The sequence below is a fragment of the Anolis carolinensis genome, chromosome 4, assembly GCF_035594765.1.
Source record: "Anolis carolinensis isolate JA03-04 chromosome 4, rAnoCar3.1.pri, whole genome shotgun sequence".
NCBI classification, from domain to species: domain Eukaryota; kingdom Metazoa; phylum Chordata; class Lepidosauria; order Squamata; family Dactyloidae; genus Anolis; species Anolis carolinensis.
The window spans coordinates 118,175,409-118,198,006 of record NC_085844.1 but is presented as its reverse complement, the minus strand read 5'-3'; the positions used below and the strand labels follow the sequence as shown (position 1 = coordinate 118,198,006).

At 38.1% G+C, this 22,598-nt stretch overlaps 1 protein-coding gene across 5 annotated transcripts in view; it reads left to right on the top strand.

The window, feature by feature from the left end:
• Positions 1-19,133, top strand: part of mylk4 (myosin light chain kinase family member 4) — a 124,150-nt gene extending 105,017 nt beyond the window's left edge. For 2 of the 5 annotated variants that reach the window (XM_062977678.1, XM_062977677.1), the window contains 12 exons: positions 392-461; positions 2,847-3,243; positions 4,887-5,158; positions 5,864-5,969; positions 6,877-6,970; positions 7,996-8,105; positions 9,854-9,995; positions 12,222-12,292; positions 15,470-15,598; positions 16,714-16,866; positions 17,600-17,678; positions 19,083-19,133. In XM_062977678.1, coding sequence (XP_062833748.1) covers positions 392-461; positions 2,847-3,243; positions 4,887-5,158; positions 5,864-5,969; positions 6,877-6,970; positions 7,996-8,105; positions 9,854-9,995; positions 12,222-12,292; positions 15,470-15,598; positions 16,714-16,866; positions 17,600-17,678; positions 19,083-19,130 — 1,671 coding nt within the window. In that variant the 3' untranslated portion in view covers positions 19,131-19,133. Of the gene's footprint in view, positions 1-391; positions 462-2,843; positions 3,244-4,886; positions 5,159-5,863; positions 5,970-6,876; positions 6,971-7,995; positions 8,106-9,853; positions 9,996-12,221; positions 12,293-15,469; positions 15,599-16,713; positions 16,867-17,599; positions 17,679-19,082 lie in introns of all 5 variants that reach the window. The other 3 variants (XM_008117973.3, XM_003225579.4, XM_008117972.3) reach the window with 2 other exon arrangements.
• The last annotated feature ends 3,465 nt before the right edge of the window (positions 19,134-22,598 follow it).

Below are 22,598 nucleotides of genomic sequence, written 5' to 3'. Positions count from 1 at the left end.
CATTATGTGTTTTGATGCCACAACAGCAAAACCAGCAAATTCATATATCACTCTGACTACACAAAATCAGAAAGAAACAGATTTTTCATAGGCTGCTTGAGAATACTTATTCCATTGAGAATTTTAGCCTACAGAGAGCAGTACAATAAATAAATAATGAATACAGCCCATGGTCACAAAAGTAACCATTTATGGGAGTCATCAATTCATAGAGGCAATTTCAGAATTCTAATATGGTGATAAAAATAGGATATATTTTAGATATTGTACAAGTCAAATTTTTAATCAGATATTATGAAAAGCAATATATCTGTAGAAGAAAATGCAAGGTTATGCAAATGATATTGGTTATGAAATTTTGAGCCTAAAGTGTCTGCTTTTCTTCATATAGGAAAAGTCGTGTCTGACTGCAAAGGGAATAAAACCTATAATAAAAAAGAAGAAACCTCCCGATTCCTCAGGTCAGTTTTACTTGTCTTCAACTACTACTAAGCTAATATGAGTGCCATCAGTAATACAGTATTGTTGCTAGAGACGGAAACTAGACTCATCCAAAGTGTGTATGTGCTGTTGTTATTGTTTGTGGTGGATTTTATTGACCATGGGCCATTCTGAGATGGAATTTCTAAGTCTTGGCCTTTTGTCCATGGGATCTGTGGCACGTCTACACCTCTAAACCAGCTCATTGTGCTGAAAGCCATACTTATGCAATCAATGTCTCAATTTATTCCTATATATAGATCAGCCACTTACCACATTAGAAATGTCCACAATCAGTATTTAAATAAATGAGATGGAATTACACAGATTGGCCATTCCAAATGATCTGTTGCCATAACTTGTGTTTGTTTGCATACTTTGCATAATGTTTTGTTCACTGCAAAGAAGGTCCTAGCACAATTTTATTATGAGTCTACAATGAAACAAGGTAGTGCATTCAATACTTTTAAAATGTGTGGCATTTACAGAAGGCCAGATGAATGCAGAATCATCTTTACACTTTGTTAATTCATAATTTGAAAGAAAGCAAATATGGAGAAATTGCTTTTATTTATAATTTTGACAAAATGTGAATATATTCTGAGTTTTTGAAGATGTACACACACACACCTCCTAGGCCTAAAATGTTCTAGGAGGAGTAGAAACATGTCCCAGCTTAGAACAAAAAACATACTTGGATTCCTTTGGAAGGCGCACACCTCCTGGTGTGTTAATGTAGTCTCCCAGCTCCCCTTAGTTGCTCACTCCTGAACTAAGTACAAGTTAAATCTCGTTTATCCAAAATTAATGAAATCAGAGGTATTTAGGATTTTGATTTTGATTTTAGATTTTGGAATATCTGTATTTTTATACATGTACATAATGATACTTTGGAAATGGGACCCAGAGTTCAACATGAAATTCATTTATTATTCTGATGTTATTACCAGTGTTATGTTGATTTATACCCTATATTTTCTCTCTACAAGGAGACTCAAAGTGACTTATGTGTATGTTTCATATGCACCTTATATATCGAACATGAAGGTAATTTTATACAATATTTTAAAGATTTCCATTTATATGCAATGAACTACCAGAAATCAAAGGTGTCACTTTCTTTTGCTATCAGATTTTGGACAATGTACTGTCAAAGACTTTCACAGTCGGAATCACTGGGTATAGTATGGTTTCCGGCTGCATGGCCATGTTCTAGCAGCATTTTCTGTGAATGTTTTGCCTGCATCTGTGGCTGGCATCTTCAGAGTATCTGAAGGTAGTAAAGTAGGTGGAGTATATAATAATAATAATAATCATCATCATCATCATCATCTTTATTTATATATTTATATGCCGCCACCATCTCCCCGAAGGGACTCGGGGCAGCTTACAAGGCACTCCAGGGTGCACGTATAACATACAACAGGTAAAAACAGTACAAAAGTATAAAACAAGTCACATGAAATTATAACAACAACCTCCATCAACACATATAGCATAAAATCAAAAGAATACAATTTTAAAACAACAGTAGATAACTGCCGTCAATTCACAAAGTGCCAAGTGTCAGCTGTGGAATATACCTGTGGAATGTCCAGGGTGGGAGAAAAGAACCACTGTCTCTTGAACAAGTGTAAAGGGTGCAATTAGGAAACTAGATTTGTATCTGTTGAGTGGGATCTACCTATTAGCATGTGAGTATCCATAAATATAGCATAGTCAATTACTGAGGGCATCTGCATAGAAGTAGCCTGGCCTTTGTTCTCTTTGAAGGGCTAGTGAACACCACCCAGACAAAAGATGTCTGTAGGCAGATGATGCCAGCCACAGATGCAAGCAAAACATCAGGAGAAAATGCTACTAGAACATGGCCGTAGAGTCCGGAAACCACACAACATCCCAGATTTTAAACAATTTGGAATTTTGGAGTATTTCAGATTTCAGAATTCTGGAAAAGGAATGCTCAACCTGTGTAAACAGCTTCGTGCTATTAGCCAAACAAAACAAGAAATGTGTGATTGTGCTCAAAATTTCACCAGAATTTGATAGCAAAAGTAATAAAATGAAAGAAATGAAAAAAGTAAAGAAATGCAAAAAGCAATCATTTTGTAGCCTTAATGTTATGTAACTAACCACGAATAGGAAAAAGAGAGAGACAGAGTGGCAACAAAAATGCATTGACCATAACATGTTGTTAGGTTTGTAATGTATAGAACATTTGGTTGACCAGATAGTTTAGCTCGGATGTTGAATATAGCTTTTGTTGGAAAGTCCCTGGCTTTCCAGAGGAAAAACTGGGTAGCTACTCTATAAGTTACAAAAATGGTGCTGCTGGATCATTGGTATTTTCTCTTTGGTTTCAGAAGAATCTGATGACACAGAAAATGTTCATAAGCTCAACAAAGAGAATGCTGAAAAGGCCAGTCCATTTTTTGCTCAGAAAAGTTCCTCCAAATCTCTTAGTCATGAATTAAAGGAAAAGTCACTGGCAAGCCACTGGAAACCCCCTCTTCAGAAGACCACAGAAAAAAGCAAGGCAGAAGATAATGCTAAGGAAACTCATAATAAACAAAGTGGCCAGGATACAAAGGGTCTTGGAAAGAAAAATGAAGAGTGTGAGGGAAGCTCAGAAGGACTGGGGAAAGACGTTGAAGGAACAGATAGCAGCAGCGATAAAGAAAGGAAACCTCTGGAAACTACACCTGAAAGTGAAGATACATCAGAAGATGTTGGTCCATCAAAGAGCCAGGATCAAGATGTGGAGTACGTTTTATACAATAGACCGTATGACTTCATATTTGTCCATAGGATTTTATACATGGATTGTTATTTACAGGAGGCTAACATATGACGCAAGGGGTCCAATCAGGGACCCTTTGCATAATACAGTTATTTCATAATCTGGAACCCTATTATTCTTACTGAAATAAATGATTTCTTGGACTTCTGACAAAGCAAGGCCATAGAATCATACATAATGCAGTTTCACAATACAATTTAACTAAATTGAACCAGATTATATGAACCTACACTGCTGTATAATCCGGTTCAATTATATGGCAGTGTAGATGGGGCCTAAGACATCAGTATGAATTAAAAAAAAACTATGGATGGCAGCGTTGTCATTGTACTTTTCCATAAATAGGAAGATCTACATCCCTCTTCTTAAACCAATCCAATGATAAGAATGATTACCATGGGTGCTTAATTCTAGAGAGAGACAGAATGCCTCTGTTGCTCTTCATAAAGTTTTAGTGAGCTTCAGTCTGGGTTCCATTCAATCCTACCAACTTCCCAAAAGGGATTATAGAAGCTGAAATGCATTTTACACTCCACCGTAGGCATGTGTGTAGGCAACTATATCATATCTAATGAGGATGGGGAAAAAAATCACTGAAGATACAAGGGCTATCTACAAAGTAGATTACGTTTTGGAATTCAAAATGAACAAAGTATAGGAGAAAACATTTACCATATGCAGTTGAAAGCCACACCCAAATACCACATCTCACATAGTCGCCATTCAAATCTAGGCACGTACCATAGCAATGAATGAGCTTTGCAAATCCTTCCCCACTAAATTCTGCTGCTTGCGTCCTCAGCCACTTGTTTCCAACAATAGGGGTGTGGCTGGCAACACAGTGTTTTGGCTACGCTGGGTAGCTGCGGGAAGGGGTGACTGGATGGTTGAGGACAAGCGACAGAATTTAGTGGGGAAGGATTTGCAAAGCTCATTCATCGCTACACAGCGTTTTGGCGACGCTGCGTAGCTGTGGGAAGGGGTGACCAGCTGGTTGAGGACAAGTGGCAGAATTTAATGGGAAAGGATTTGCAAAGCTCATTCATCGCTACACAGTGTTTTGGCGACGCTGCGTAGCTGCGGGAAGGGGTGACCCGTTGGTTGAGGACAAGCGGCAGAATTTAGTGGGGAAGGATTTGCAAAGCTCATTCATTGCTACACAGTGTTTTGGCGACGCTGTGTAGCTACGGGAAGGGGTGACCGGCTGGTTGAGGACAAGCAGCAGAATTTAGTGGGGAAGGATTTGCAAAGCTCATTCATCGCTATGGTAATTGCCTATATTTGAATGGCGACTACATGAGATGTGGTGTTTGGATGTGGCTTTCAACTGCATATGGTAAATGTTTTCTCCTATACTTGGTTCATTTTTAATTCCAAAACATAATCTACTTTGTGGATAACCCTTGTACTATCAATTTGTTTCTAAGGCTTTGAGTTATTTTCAGAAAGGTTCTAGCCCTGCAATGAAGGTCATAAGAACTTCTGTCATCGGGAGAATTCTAAAAAATCATGAACTCCCCGCATTACCAGAAGTGATTCCTTTCTCTTCTGTACACCACTTTTCTTCTAAATGTGGCAGTAAAATAATGTACATTATGTCTTACAGGCATAAAGACTGTGGAAAGACCTCGTTTCTTCTGAAGGATGAACAAAGCACTAGCAGTAAGCGTCGTGTGAATGATGAAAAAATTGCCAAAGATGTCAACAAAAAGAGCAGGGTAGATATGACAAAAATCAGTGGTGGACACAAACCAAAAGAAGCAGTTAAGCCATGTAAGGTAGAGCCTAGTGTGTCAGAGGAAAAGGGGGAGTGTGTTTCTGAAACCAAGATGAAGACACATCATCAAGAAACATCCGTAGAAGAGACTTGTATAATAGGTACAAAATGGTTTTAAAAATGCATGTACATAAAAATTCTTGGCAAAACAAATGCATTTTTAAAACAGAGCTGTATGTTTCTTACAACACACATATATGATATAACATGGTAGTTTACTGGAAAGAAGACATCTTGTTTGTTTGTGGGTTATAGTTGGGTGGGTCACACAATTTTCCTGTAGATAATGAGCTAGATCCAAAATTCCCGATAAAACTATTAATAAGCACCTTTAGATTTATCTGCATGGGTAACACGTTGCAATGAAATGTTTTTACTCCTGCATCCATACAAACCCCAATTGATTAAAATATTACTAAAACAGAACCAGAATTTGCCTCTATGGTTCTATAGTGTCTACCACATTCTCATCAGTTCAAGTGTAGGGATTGATGCATTTTTTTAAAGTCAGCATCATGTAGTGATTGTGGTATTAGTACTTGGACTTTGGGTTCAGCCATGGAAATCCACTGGGTGACTTTGGGCAAATCACATTCTCTTGACCTTAGAAGTTGGGAATGCCAAGCTCCTTCTGAACAAAATTTGCCAAGCGAATGCTATGATAGGTTTGCCACAGGGTCACCAAAAGTCAGAAATGACTTAAAGGCTGTGTTGTTGTTGGAGGGGTTGGGGGGAGGAAATTGTGCATAATGAAATTGTTAATGTCATATGTGTCCATAACAACCTCCCTGTCGTATTATTTTCAGGTGACAGCCCTCCCCCTCCAGCCCCTTTTGACCATAGGATTGTCTCAGCGAAAAGGACGGGGATCAATAGTTATTATCATGTTTACAAGGGTGAAGTTTTGGGAGGGTAAGTTCAACAAAAGCCATGGTTAGCAAATGAGGAATTTCCTCAAACAGTGGAAGGTGGGGAATGAAAACAACCAAATGTTTCACATTAGGCAGTTATACAACTAGGATGGAACAACAAGGAAATATTTGGAAGTCATCATCAGCATTTTGAATTCAGACTAGAAGGATGTTCGAAGCCTTTCTTACAACCTTGATGAGGCCAATGTATTGCAATCTGTTGAAAATATCAATTTGCATAAAAATATAGGAATATAATTTGCATAATTCCTAGCAAGAATATTAGTTGGCTAATATTTGGACTTTTCTGCTTGAAGCAGAATCTGGATAATTGTCTTTTGATCAAAACTTCCATGTATTATTGAAAGCAGTGCTGGGAAAATGGTTTAAACCAGAGCTACGAAATATCAGTGTGGAAAGCTTAATTTAAAGAATTATTCCCCCAACTGCTAAATTTTATCTATCTTCTTTGAATGAAATGCTCTGAGCTATTTGAAAGCAAGTTGTGTCTGCTATGCAACATATCCTATGAGTTTTCCAAAATAGCCTAGTGGGGAACATTATCATATCATCATGGTTAAAGTTATATTCAAGATGTATCTACATTATAGAATGAATGCAGGTTAACACCACTTTAACTACCAAAGTTCAATGCTATGGAATCCTGGAAGCTGTAGTTTTACAAGGCATTTTTCTCTCCAGAAGCCTTGATCAACTAAATCAAGTTAAACAATAATACAAAAAGGGAATGTTTCTTCTATCCTAAAGGAGAACCATGAATAGTATTTGTCCCGATGCAGAAAAAATCCTTCTAGAGAAGAGACCAGACAAATAATGTTTATCAAAAACAAAAGTTACTGAAAAGTGACATCAGTCTCCAGCAACATTTCCCTCTTTTCTCTGTCCAGGGGACGATTTGGTCAAGTGCATAAATGTGAAGAAAAATCAACAGGCATACAATTAGCTGCTAAAATCATAAAAGCCAGAAATATAAAGGAAAAGGTAAGGCTAGCTGAAGTGTGAAGAAAAGTTTGCAGTGAATCCCTGCAGGAGAGATTTTGCTATCCAGAGCTTTTGTTCTGACTGTGGCAACCATTTCAAATGGCAGGAAAATAATGTAAAGTAAAGCGTTTAATGTGTAATCACGCTCTGGGGTTTTCCTGTTTTAAAATGTTGTATCTTTTTCAGACTTTTTGTGTTTTTATGTTTTAAGTGTATTGTTTTAATTAATTTTATCTGTAAGCTTCTGCTTTGGGAAAAAGGAGCATATAAACAAAGAAACAAACTATAGAGTTAAAAAAAAAAAGCAGCGCCTAGAATGTTATTACAAATGAATGAATGAGAGATCTTTCACCTTCCATATAGCTTGGTTAACTGTGGCAGCCTATCTGTGCACACAACTATGACAACATATATTTTTATTCCAATTGTACTTTTTTGAATTCCAGTGTCATGGGGTCAATGGCCAGTAACTACATTGCCTGTGAAACAGGTTACAAAATAACCTTATTCTATTTTTTTCTGTTCATAATTTTGGGGGGGGGGGGGAGGGAGACTCAGGATGCATCTTCACTGGCCAGAAACAGCAATGCTGATCTAGAGTTGGATACTCACTCCAGTATGGGCTAAACTAAATGCCTCCATCTGACTTGGGAGCTGAACGATGGCTTGAAAGGGCAGCCCCGAACTGGCCCAGTAACCCAATGGCAACCACATGGCCAAGTGCCTCCAGAACCACTTTGGCACCAACTTACCTTGCCCCCATCAACCTGGCAATTGAGATGCCCACCACTCTATAAAAATGGCACTGGTCATCACTCGGCACCTGGAGTATTCACACAAGAGAAGGGAGTGGAGGAAGAAGGTGTTTCTCCTTTCCCCCCTCTCTTCTCTGCTACAAGCAGATACCAAATCCCAAAATAAAAACATTTCATATCAAAGCATGAATGAGCTGCACTGATATCAATCAGTACTCACATTCAGTTACATTTCATCCTGTACTTGACACTGTTTTTGTATACTTCCAGGATGAAGTAAAGAATGAGATCAACGTAATGAATCAGTTGGATCATGTGAACCTCATTCAGCTGTACGATGCTTTCGAATCAAAAAATGACATCGTCCTTGTCATGGAATAGTATGTATCCATCTAAATGTTATTTCTGCATCCTGTGTCTCTACTCGTGGATTTAATAATAATAATAATAATAATAATAATAATAATAATAATAATAATAATAATTTTTATACCCTGCCCCATCTCCCCGAAGGGACTCGCGGCGGCTTACATGGGGCCAAGCCCAGGCAACAAGCAATATAAAACTCAGCAATAAAAACAAATCATAAACAAATAAAATCACATATACCAATAAACAATAAGCACACTTTGATAAAAACCTGGGTTGGCTCCTAAAAAGGGTAGTGGTCCAGAAAAGTGCAAATAGTTTTATACAGTACAGATTAGGAAAGAGGTAGGTACCAGGGACTATTATCCCATTAAGGTGCTGGAGGAGGCATACACCTAAAGACTATATACGGCAAGGAGTAAAAATGCAATCTTCTCCCTTCCCTATGGTGGTAGTTGTGTGCCTGGCACCACACAACCCAAAAGTATAGATAGTAAGGGAGCATGAAGGATGCAGGTGAAAAATGACTTCTTCTGAATACCTTCAGTACATATCCAGCCTCTAAAAATTAAATAATGGCCTGCGTCTTCTATGTTCCTATCGTACCTGTGTCTTGGAACAAATTTGTAGGTTTTATACCTGGTACAGTACCTTTATGTAATAGTTTGGACAGGCTACAAACCTCTGAAATCACAGCTTTGTATCTTGCGTATACTCATGGGACTCATCAGTGAACTTGGGTAACAATCCCCCTGAATATGTCCCATCCTGGTTGGGACAGAAGGAAGTTGGGGTCATATTTGTCTCTTATAGGAAAAAAAAACTTTGGGAACTTTAAAGTCTAAAATACTGAATTCCCTAATGTTTATTGGCATCAGCCTGTCAGTTGCTTCTATTACAGTTGCCTGGAATCTATGGAAGCTTATACCCAATAATTTTTTTTTTTAGACTTTAAGGTGTTGAATTTACACAAGCTAGTTCTCTTAGTGCACCACCTACCAGAAACCATTTCTGAAACCTAGAGAAATTTCAAAAGTCACTTGCTTAGTGCCCTTCCAAAATGCATTTCCCATAATTTGCAGGTCTATTTGTGCAATTTATTTCATCGACTAAAGTGTGATTCTGTCCTTTTTAAAATTGTGCTCATTATAGTCCATGTTTCACATTTATTTTGTGCAGAACACATACTTGTTTACAAGTCCTAGACTCTAATTGAGTCTAATTGTCAATACCAACAACATTTCTCCATATCTATACTCCGCCTATGTTTTCAACTGCCATGTAAAGATTTCATACTCCTGAACAGAGGTTTATATGTAGAACTATGTGGAAGAATGCCGATTTGCTCATGATCCCCTTTCCATAGAGGACCTTTGTTTGCATACATCCGCAGATGTATGGGGTCCATTTTCATTACAAGTAAACTCAGCAGCAACATTTTTTTCAGTGAATGTAGGGAAGTGGTTATATTTACATTCTTCTCAGAAACAAGAAAAGATTTCTACTTATTATCTAATCCAAATCTTTCCCCACCTTTCACAGCCTTGTTTGTGTGTTTCATAAAAGTACACATGCAGCACATAAATCACAGGAAATCTGGGAGTCTAAAAGATATATATTATTTTTTTACCCCTTAAATATGCAAATATAATTCTAATGCATTTGTGAAGGGTATATGTGTGTACATAAAATATATACATGCTTGACTGTGAAAATTTGCAGCAAAATGAATTTTCAATTACGTTGCTTTTCTTCACAGTGTGCAGGGAGGAGAGCTGTTTGATCGAATTATCGATGAGAACTGCAACTTAACAGAGATGGATACTATTTTATTCACAAAGCAAATTTGTGAAGGAATTCAATATATGCATCAGATGTACATACTTCACTTAGACCTGAAGGTAGTGTGCATTATTTTGTTGTTGTTTTTGTGTAGCTTCACGTTCTTTCTGACTTATGGCAAACTTAATCTATCATATGGCTTGCTTGCCTTGCTTCCCTTGTTTTATTTTTTTCATTGACCTGTTTCAAAGGCACATGTCTTCTGCATGTTTCTACATAATGTTTGGACAGGAATAATAAAACACTAAAATAAATATTGAAATTAAAGTGTTTAACAGTGTTGTAGTGAAATGATTGCCATCATAATCTTAATGTTTTGATTGAGGTAAATAATTCTGTGCATTCTGGGCCCTTCCACACAGCTGAATAAAATCCCACATTGTCTGTTTTGAAATGGAATATATGTCAGTGTGGACTCAGATAACCTAATTCAAAGCAAATATTGTGAGATTTTCTGCCTTGATATTCTGGGATATAGGGCTGTGTGGAAGAGCCCTGAATGTGGACTTGCTTAGGTTTCTGTACAGTAACAATTCTTGCTTTGAGCCAGGATTTAGGAATGCCTCCCCCACTAAGAACATTGTTTAAAAAGAATTGCATGTGGAAAATTACGTTTTTATTAAAACACTTGAATAAATTCAGAGGAGAAGCCACCTATACCCAACAACTTTCCAGGTTTCCATCTGTTAGTTATGTCCATAACATCCTCTGCCACTTTAGGTGGTAGAAGGGATCACAGTCAGAATGTGCTACTTACTTTGGAGAGTTTTAAAAGAAGGCTGTATCTGTGTTATTTGCTAGCTCAGGTCGATATATCTTAACATAGAACTATCCACATGCCTTGCTAAAACTAACTGTGTCAGTATATAGTCTGCTCTGCTTAGATTGAACCATGGTGAAAATATTGGAGTTTTTCTTAGTGTTTTTTTTTTTGGACATTATTTATTCAGAAAAGATTTGCCATTGCTTTCCTCTGAGGTGGAAAGTCATCCAATGGGTTTCCAGGTCAATTGCAAATAATATTGGGTTTCCAGGGCCAAGCAAGGATTCAAACCTTGGTCTCCCTGAGTCCCTGACTGGTCTCAAACCACTACACCCTGATAGTTGTCTGTGCTTTTAAAATGAGGTAAAGGTAAAGATTTCTCTTGACATAAAGTCCAGTCGTGTCCGACTCTGGGGGTTAGTGCTCATCTCCATTTCTAAGCCAATGAGCCGGCATTGTCCGTAGACACTTCCAAGGTCATGTGACTGGTATGACTGCATGGAGCGCCGTTACCTTCCCACCAGAGCAGTACCTATCGATCTACTCACATTTACATGTTTTCGAACTGCTAGGTTGGCAGTAGCTGGAGCTGACAGTGGGAACTCACTCCACTCCTCGGATTTGAACTGCCGACATTTCGGCCAGCAAGTTCAGCAGCTCAGCAGTTTAACCTACTGTGACACCGGAGGCTCACTTTTAAAATACCACCAATATAATAAATGTGACATTTTTATGTACTTCAAAAATCAGACTAATGAGCCTGATTGCCTTTTGGAACTCAGTGATAGGCTTGGTGTTTCCAATCAGAACATTTTAAGTCGGAGGTGAGAATTCTTCCCCACTCATTAAAAACTGTTGGCCGTGTTAGGTAGATCTGCATTCCAGCAACATCTTGGACGTTGACATGTTTCTCACTTCTGATTTAAATAAATGACCTCAGTTGATGCTCTGATGTAGGAAGTTAGAATTCCTTATTACTCTACCCAGCAGAACTCATTAAGTAGTTTTTGGGTAACTTGTCTTTTGGTAATCTAGATGTATTTAACCTATAGGTCTTTCCACTTAGTGCTGCTGATTGGTCTGACATTCAAATATCTGACACTAGATGGAGAAGGACAGTGAACTATGGTGCCTAAAGTTGAAAGATAAATTTCAAAGAACAGTGAAAATGCCTTTTCTTCAATCTCCCCATGTCAGCTCCTAATGGGCGGCAAATCACAACATTGACTTCCCGAAGTCCAGTCAGAGTCTCTGCATTTCCTTTCTGAAACCCCACTAATGAGTTCTTTATCTTGAGTCACTGTATTATGTCAAACAGAAATGGAACAGTGAGGGAAAAGCTGTCCTGGCAATGTGTTCCCAGCTATGGAGACCACATGATTATAGTCTGAGATGGCCACAAAGCCAAACGTGCTTGGAGACACTGGCATCAAGATGAATATATGTGCTTTTTTTTTTGCTGATTCCACTGCTGCTCATTCCCCATGTCTCATAAATGTGTACTCTTTTTTTCTTCTGGCAGCCTGAGAATATCCTGTGTGTGAACCGAGAGGCAAATCAAATAAAGATTATTGACTTTGGGTTGGCAAGGAGGTAGGTTGTTTTAATCACACTTATAGTGCACATTAATCTGATACACTATGGGGAGAAATGGGTGAATAACAAATGTATCGGGGCTCAGTAGGCAGCACTCGATATGGATACACATTCAGTTTCTATCAATTCAGAGCATAGCTATAGCGGGCTTAGGGGGAAAGGACATTGACTCCCAAATGAGAATCCTCTCCCCACATTTTCTTTCAGCCTCTAATATTTAGCATTGCAGTGAATGAGGCACTGAACATTTTTTCACACATAGAACTCTTATATTTGCTATGTATATTTGCATTCCCTTGGTAACTTCGCTTACCCTTTTCTTCTCATGCCTACACTCTATTTCCAAATGCTCAGCTGCAATGTTACATTATTGAAGTGCTAGAAATGTAGGGAGTGAAGGAAAATTTCCTTTGGGAGGGCAGATTTATTCATTTCTCCCTTTCCCTTGTAGCTACACCCCCGGCTGGACCTAGACATTTTGCTGCCTCAGGTGCGGCAACAAATGGCACCATTCCTACGAATAATTGAATCCAGAAATGATATTTTGGCACATGGGGCAGAAATTCCCCCAAACACCTCTCTCTCCTCATTCTTGTTAAAATAGCTTTAAAAATGCCACCCTTTCATGACAACAAAAATCTGCAGTTTAAGGCACTGCCTCATGGTAGGAATGGCCTTGAAAAGTATGGATGGCCCTAGAAGCATGACTCCTGGCCAAAGGTTTAGAAGTTTTAGGCTTCATAGAAGTCTGAAAAGACTTACTATGTCTTAACATAGCAGAAGAGTGATCTAGGGAGTTCTGCTTCTTCTCAAAGGTAAGGATGTGAATAGTAAAGGTAAAGGTTTTCCCCTGACGTTAAGTCCAGTCGTGACCGACTCTGGGGGTTGGTGCTCATCTCCAATTCTAAGCTGAACAACCAGTGTTGTCCATAGACACCTCCAAGGTCATGTGGCTGACATGACTGCGTGGAGCGCCGTTACCTTCCCGCTGGAGTGGTACCTATTGATCTACTCACATTGGCATGTTTTCGAACTGCTAGGTTGGCAGGAGCTGGAGCTAACAGCGGGCGCTCATTTTGTTCCCGAGATTTGAACCTGGGACCTTTCGGTACGCAAGTTCAGCAGCTCAGCGCTTTAACGCACTGTGCCACCAGGGGCACAGTGAATAGACTGTCAGAAATCACTGGAGGCAAGGTAGCCTTCCAAATAATGTATTGATCTTCAGCATATTCAATGGACTGATTGTATCAAGAATATTTCCACAGCTCAGCCATGCTACTTGGAGAACTCTGAGAGTTGATGTAACATTCTTCTTCTCCAAGCTCTGCTTATTTTATCATGGCCTAAAGATCCTAAAGGCATCAGGTCCCATCTGATATTCAAAGCTTAGCAGTGGTAGCCCTAGTTAGTACCAAAAGACAGGTGCTATAGGCTATCTTCAGAAGCAGATATTGGCAAAGCACCTCTCAATATTCCTTGCCTAAGGAAACTACCTGAAATTCATGGATTGCCATAAGTCAGCAGGCAACGTGAAGGAACATACACACACATATATGTCTATCATTTTTTTTAAAAAAAAAGTTGCTCCCTCAAGTGGTAAAACTATCTGTCTCTCATAGTAGATGTTATTGCTGTCCTATTTATCTTGTATTTAAATGGGATGCCTTTTAACCTGTAGCCTAAATGAAAGCTTTGGAAGATTTCCCTTGTCTTTCATGATGCCGCAAGAGAAGTACTGCACTACACCTTGGTAGATACATATTGGTGATAACAATAAATAGGAGTCTCTTAACAAGTTCTTCCCTCCATAATATCCTGGAAAATTTTGTAATCATCTTTCCTGACAGCATCCAGGCAGATGTCAATTTCCCTTAATCTTATAGTTACCTTTGTGAAATTTGCTAGAGGTGACTATTTAAGGCAGAGCTTTCCAAACCTTTCATGTTGGTGACACATTTTTTATTTTTATTTTTTATTATTATTATTTTAAGACATACACATACACAACATTTACAATTCCCACCACCACCACGAGGATTATTTTCTTTTACATATTAATCCTGTTTGAGACAATTCATCTAGATTTACATACTATATAACATTTGTATCCTATTTCTTATGGCCTGATCTCTAGACTTATTCATAATATAATCCTTGACCCGGTTCCATTTTTCTTCAACTTCTTGCATTCTATTTTCATTACCTTTTGAATTACTTAATTTTACATCCATAATTTCGAATTCCATTTGGTCCACCATATACTGATACTATTTGTTTACTGTCCACTTTGATTTATCTTTCCATCCCAATACTATCACCGCTTGTGTGCACTCAATTATTGCTTCCTTTATTTCCCTGTAATTTCCCATTCCCGCTCTTTGTACTAAAACCACCATTTCTTTTGTTATAACCCAATCAGTTCCTAATATTTGGTTTGACACATTTTGTATAGTCTGCCAGAAGTATTGTACCTGTTTGCATTCCCACATCATGTGCATAAAACACCCTTTCTCTTGACATCCATGCCAGCACTGGCTGCTCCCCTTTTTATAATAATATGCGTTTTTAGACGTACATTTTTTTTTGCAACATGGCAATTCAGTTTTACTTGGAAACCAGAGGTTAAGCCAACAACGTATAAGAGTTTCATTCAAAATACTTAACATATAACATTTATTTTATATATTACATAACATATTTTCATTTTTTTTCATTTACACTTCTCCCACCTCTTCCCTGTCCCCCTTCATTCTCTCTCTTCCTTTTCTTCCTTCCTCGCCCCCCCCCCCACTGTGACTTTGGCCACTATTTGGGTCACTGCCATTGGGGGAGAGGCAGAGAGCTGAGAATAATGGAGGCCTGGGCTAGGGCTCAGCACCGCCCGAATGACCACCACCGTTGTTGCTCCTACTGCCACTTTCCTCCTCCCCCTCCAGGAATGGCCAGTGCACTTTTCCCAAGCTACTGCCAAGCTTCTTCAAGGAAGGATACCCAGCCATTCTGGCCAGGCAGCCTTTGTTTTGGGGTGAGGGGGGAGCATTTACCATGTGACACACCAAGGGACTAAAAACCACAAACTAGTGTATTTGCAAAGCAAAGCTCTGATTTCCAAGGTATCACTATGGATGGTGTTGTCATGTTTTATTGATATATGTTATTTTTGTTGTTTATTAGATATAAGCCAAGGGAGAAGCTGAAGGTCAATTTTGGCACTCCAGAATTCCTTGCTCCTGAAGTTGTGAACTATGACTTCGTCTCCTTTCCTACAGACATGTGGAGTGTAGGCGTCATTGCCTACATGCTGTAAGTAGGGCTAAGGCCTAAATGCTAGAAGTATTACTTTCACAACTTATGCTAGTTTGATCAGAGTCCTCAAATCCTTTTTTAAAACATTATTTTAACTGAATAGTCTATAATAAAGGTAAAGGTAATGGTTTTCCTTGACGTTAAGTCCAATCATGTCTGACTCTGGGGGTTGGTGCTCATCTCCATTTTTAAGCTGAAGAGCCGCCGTTGTCTGTAGACACCTCCATGGTCATGTGGCCGGCATGACTGCATGGAGTGCCGTTACCTTCCCGCCGGAGCGGTACCTATTGATCTACTCACATTGGCATGTTTTCGAACTGCTAGGTTGGCAGAAGCTGGAGCTAACAGTGGGTGCTCACTCCGCTCCCAGGATTTGAACCTGTGACCTTTCGGTCTGCAAGTTCAGCAGCTCAGTGCTTTAACACACTTCGCCACCGGGGCTCCCAGATTGTCTATAGGTCCCACAATAAATGTAAATGCTTCTTTTTTTAAAAAACAAAAACAAACAAACTCTTTAAAAAAATCAAATTTAAATATATAAACAAATGTTAGAGTGCCGGTGTGGTTTGAGTGCCAGACTGCAACTCTGGAGATAGGGTTCTGATTCCCACTCACTTATGGAAGTTAAGCTACAATACTCATATTGACCCTTGAAAAAGTTGACCCATGTCGACTTTTTATGTCTAAACTATACATAAGTATATAGGGTTAATATGATCAGCAAGTTACTGATTTCTTATAAGTGCAACTTCCAGTGCATAGGGCAATATTTTATATGTAATCGATACTTTCTTTTTATATATTCCAAAAAGTATTTCCAATTATTATTAAAACATCTTTACTTGTGATTAGCCTAGCAGATTCTCTGATTTTATTGAAATTGCAACTTATTGTATATTCATTAGCCCCAAGGATAAAGCCATAGTTTATTTCTTTGACTGCCAATGATTATTTGTCCTCCATTTTTTGAAAATACAAAATCCAGATGTTACATATCCTTAGATGACTGCTCAAGTTGACACTCATATATTTCTTGAAGTCAAGAAGTGGGGTTTGTATTCCTGTATGATTTTCTTATATTGCATATATATTTGATCTCTTTTTTCCTACAGGCTTAGTGGATTATCTCCTTTTTTGGGCGAAGATGACAACGAGACTTTGAACAATATCCTTGCTTGCAGATGGAACTTTGAAGATGAAGAATTTGCAAATGTATCTGAAGAGGCCAAGGACTTTATCACTAAGCTTCTCATCAAGGCAAAGGGGTAACTAGATGCAAATAATTTTTTGTATTTTGTGTACTTTCCAAACAAAAGTTGTTATTCAATACTTCCTTTTTACATGCACATATCAAGTGATACATATTGCTAGAATCTGATAAGATCCATAGACCCATATGGAGATATTTAAAACATACATCAAATAACAAACATACAGATGTATAATGTGCCCAAACTTAAGAATATTTAAGTTTTATATGTAGTGTAGGAGAAGGACAATATTGATATCCTGTTGTTTATTAATGTGTGGGCATTAGTCTAATCCATTACTTTCTATTTGATTTATACATACATTCCCATAGAACATATTTACTATTTTTAAGCATAAAAATATCTCATCCATTCTTTGGCCTCCAAAAGGAAACCTGGGGCCAAGGTGGTAATGCTGGAACAGGAACACTTTTCCAGAAGATAGTCGGCCCCTAACAAACACAAAAGCCTTTTCATAAGTAGCCAACTAAATCTTGGATTTTTTTTTACAAAATATCAGGCATGGGGAGATAATGTAATGTATGCTTTTGCCCTGACATGAAGAATAACATGTCCTTCTAATTCACTATAATCAACCATTGGGTTATTTGCTGGTTTAAAAACCCAGGCTGTTGCTGTCCATTGCTATTTTCACTTATCACTTGTGCATTTAAAACACATCCTCTCTTTCAGTGCTCAATTCTCTGTCAATACGCCATATTCTAACTGTCTGATATCTTCCCTTTAGTTGGAGGATAAGTGCAACTGCAGCATTAAAACATCCCTGGCTATCTGACCAAAAACTCCATAGTAGACTTCTCTCTCAGGTCTGTAGATCTAAACAAAATTTCTTCTTCTCTTCTTCCTGGGTCAACTAGAACTGTAATTTTTTTCATCAATGCGTTGCTGTGAGTTTTCTGGGCTGTATGGCCATGTTCCAGAAGCAGTCTCTCCTGATGTTTCACCAACATCTATGGCAGGCATCTTCAGAGGTTGTGAGGATAAATGTGGGTGAAACATCAGGAGAGAATGCTTCTGGATCATGGCCATACAGCCCGGAAAACTCACAGCAACCCAGTGATTCTGGCCATGAAAGCCTTCGACAACACATTTTTATCAATGTTATTATCAAAGGAATTTAACAGTTTCATCATTTTAATGAAGTTTTCAAGGACTGCAGCTTAGGACCTATTCATACAGAAACATAATTTTATGCACATAAATATTATGTTCATAAAATATTGTGCTTTTTACACAAAAACATCCCATACAAATTTAGTGCAGAATAGGTCATAGGAGCAATAATTCTCATCAAAGTAAAATTTCTTGACCCTTGTTTCATTCACATGTTTCATTCACTTTTTGGAATTAAAATATTGTTGTCTTCTCAAAAAGCGTACTATTGCTTAGTCCTTTGGGCTACACATTTATTTCATTCTAATATTCCTATCTTATAGCCAGAGCTTGCAAATGTTATAGACAGACAGAGAGTTAGATAGATGACATTTTCCAGTATTGCCACTGACCACACTAGGTGGGGCATTTTGAGAGTTGCAAGAAAAAATGAATCTTTCAAAGCTCTGCTTAAAATTATTCATATATATGAATTGTCCAGTATGAGTATACTGTAAAGTCACCAAGACCATATATTTAAGAAACAGACTCCTGTGAATTTAGAATCAATAAAGAAGTTGTGTGTGTGAAGTTTTTTTCCTGACGAAAATCCAAATCATATTTTCCTCAGAACCTGTGATTAATGAAGATACAATATGTTTTGTAAATTATGGTTATGAGGTATATGTCTTCCAAAAAAAACAAAAAAAATGTATGGGAAATTTACAGTTTTCTCCCCAGGCATGTGACCAGACAGCAGGGGTTTTTAATAGTGGAGATGTGAATGTCTCTTTCACATATATTACAGTGATTCTTTATATTACTATCTGATCATGCAATTCCCCATTTATATGATCTGTCCTTATTTGGGGAGAAAAAATGTCAATTATTATGGATTCATATGATCTTTCATCCATATGGTCCTCTTAACTGTATATGAAGGAGAAAATGATATATGAAGAGGATTTGCATGATAGCCATATGTGATCTTGGCCATCTAAGTAGAAATGCCCATGGTGATTCTCCTGTAGGTGTTTATTGTTTTGAATGTACAGCATCATTGGGATCCCAGCCAATCCAATTCTTATGATATTGCCTTATCTCATTTTCTGTTACAGAAGAAGGCAAAAAATTCCTCCACATCTCAGGCATCCAAAGCTCCATAACACTGAGAAATTGAAGGTTGGTACCCAGATCTAACATAGCTATGAAAAATATTAATTACTAAGCCAAGTGCACATATTATAACTGCTACGTTGATGACCCTTAAAATTGCTTCAAGTTCAGTACATTTTAATAAGTATTTATTAGCAATTTTCTACCTAATAAGGATGTGAACCTGGAATAGAAAAAAAAACCCTGAATATGTGAGAAAATTAAATAAACAGATTCAGTTATCCACCTGGATCCAGTTTTGAGGCTTAACTCCTTTCAAATTCCAATGTATTTACATATGCAACTATATTGAATTGTAGGTGTTTCTTGTCCCCTCCCCTCCCTGGAAGTCTCCCTTGTATGATAGGCAACTATGCAATTGCCCTATCAGATGTGTCTTCTTGAATTTGGCTTCTGAAAATGTTGGGTAAGATTTAATTTTGATTTGAGAAAAGTTACTAAAAGTTTTATTTTTTTTCATGTTCGAGATAGAAGCAACATTATGAAAAGTGTCCATTTCTGCTGGATTTTGCTTCTTTTAACCTTAAAAGAAACAAAATCCAGCAGAAATGGACACTTTTCATAATTTTCAGGGTCATAAATGACCACGTAACCTTCCATTTTTCTGCCCATCCATATGATAATAGTATCGATTCAGTCCTAATGCTTAGGCAATTGCTCTTTGCGGTGGTACAACTAGGGAATTTTAGATTCTGGATTTTTTAAGAAGAGAAGGGAGAGCTTTAGCTATGAAGCACATGTTTCACTTTCCCAGGCACAGGCATGCGCGCACATATACACACACACAACTGCTCTAACACATCACACTTTACCTTTCTTATATGTTAAAGAGAGAGAAAAACTTGCTTGCCTTTGCCCCAGTTAAGCAAAGGAAGTATTCTGAACATACAATTTTATATTTTAAGCACATTTCTGACGTCACATGTTTACAATTTCAGGAACGCAAATGATTTTATTACTACTTCCCTGATGCTAAATATGTATACTTCAGAATAAGCACCATTTTACTAGAGAGAAGGAAATACGTTTTTCAAACAACAACAATCCAATGAGCACTGGCAACTGTGGCTGACCCCGTCTATTAAAAATGCTTTTTGGAAAGAAGGAAAAAATAATGTCCAGGATCAATTCTTGTAGGTTCGCGCATGGCCCAGGTCAGCATGATGCTTATACTGTACATATTTACCATCAGGGAAGTAGCAATAAATTCAGTTTTATTCCTGCAGTCGTAAATATTCCTCTATCTGTCTGCCATTGTTGAGCGGTGGTGGGCCACTTAGTATGTGCTTTAAGGACTGAGCTTCAGTCCTGAGATCCATCCCTAAATTTACCTCTATCCCTCAGAATCCTGTGCTAAAAACAAAAATATTTTGAATCCCATCAGAAGAATTTAGATGGATGACTTTTCTACAAGTTAGAATGCAGAAATATGTTGGATTTACTAACCAGGATCCTTCCTTGGGGCAGACTCATAAACTACTGCATCAATGCTGGCACAGCCTGTTTTACCACACAAACTGAAGGGGTATTTTCTTTTTAAATAAAGCACCGTGGGAACTAGTTCAGGGGACTTGAGGGAATATCTATAGAGAGCTCCTTCTGAATTTTGCAAAGACAGAATTGCTGCATCTGGTGGTTTTTACATAGCCTGAATATTAACTCTGGGACCGAAGATATGAAATATGCCATTTTTCATTTGAGTGCTAATTTTGAACAGAGGTTTAGTCCATGCGGAAATGTACAGTTTACATGGTGTGGTAACCAATATAATTGGGTGGTTTGTAACTCAAGCTTTGCTTTGTAAAGACTGCTTAGCAGAGCTCCAAGGCTCCTGCTTTGTAATGAGTTCCCGTAAGTTGCATCCATGTCTGTATGTCTAACCCACCAAAACCACATTGTTCCTAACCATGTACTGACTCAAATTTGTGGGAAGAGAGACATATTTGTTTTGTCCACACAAGAACAAGGCAATGATTCCAACTTTGCAAGGTCTTCAATCTTACTGCCACTTTAGAACAGCTAGCAGGGAGAAATAATATGAACACAGATGGCAAAAGAGATAATCCCTTGCTCAACCATTTGGATGGTTTAAGAATCTATGCCTAGTTGTGTCGTTGTACTTCAAAAAAAATGAAGGAATCACAGTATAACACTGTGTTTTTTAGGACCACCAAATTAACTAGTACCATGCCAACTTTTTTCCAATCTGGATATTATATAAAACAAAATTGGGCCAAAAGAAAGCAATCATGGATATGACCAAACAAACTGATCAATGGCTATAGTCCTTCGAGCTGATGATTTGATGCTAAGTTTTATGGGTTTTATGGGATCTGTCCAAAATGCTGAACTTATTTGGGAATCTGCTTCAGCACCATGGATAACTTCTATTAAAATGGGACTAGTTCTCCTAAAATCCAGCGTGGATTCAAGAACCCAAATCAGTAAGATTTCTGGCTGTCTCTGACTCCTAATAGTCTAACTGTACTACGGTGGAATAGAGGTACTCTGTGGGGGTAAATGCATATAGAGTTATTTGGGTGCAGACATGTTTTGGTTAAACCATGCTGGGTCCAAAAAGATTTGGGTTACTCTTCATTAAGTGACGCTAGATGGAGTATAGGAGATGTTATGCCAACATTTGGATGCAAGGCTTTGAATTGGATCTGATGTTGATATCAAGTTGGCTTTGACTTATGACTGTCTTATGAAGGACAGCCCTCCAAGAGACCCTGTTATTAATCTACTCCAGTATATGGGCCGGGCTGTGGCGCAGCTGGCTAGTAACCAGCTGCAATAAATCACTACTGACCGAGAGGTCATGAGTTCAAAGCCTGGGTTGGGTTAAGCCCCCAGCCATTAAATAGCCCGGCTTGTTGTTGACCTATGCAGCCCCGAAAGACAGTTGCATCTGTCAAGTAGGGAAATTTAGGTACGCTTTATGCGGGAGGCTAATTTAACTAATTTATAACACATAAAACTGCCAGCAAAGGAATGAGGAAGTACAGCCACTAGTGGACGGTAAAGCAACAGCTCCCCCTGTGGCCGGAATCATGAAGCTGGAAAAATGTTAAATGCCTCTGTGTCTGTCTATACTGTATGTTGTTTGCCTGTTGGCATTGAATGTTTGCCATATATGTGTTCATTATAATCCGCCCTGAGTCCCCTTTGGGGTGAAAAGGGCGGAATATAAATACTGTAAATAAATAAAGAATATACAACAATGCAAGTTTCATCCAGTGTTCAAATACGTATATTGAAATTAGAAATATGCTGGAATGAGGAATCATGACTTTAGTATTCAGTGGTATATCTTTACACCTGAGGATCTTATCTAGTTCATTCACAGCTGCTTTCCAAAGACTTATGTCTACTTATAATTTCTTGACTTTTTATTATTTATTTATTTATAGTATTTATATTCCGCCCTTCTCACCCCGAAGGGGACTCAGGGCGGA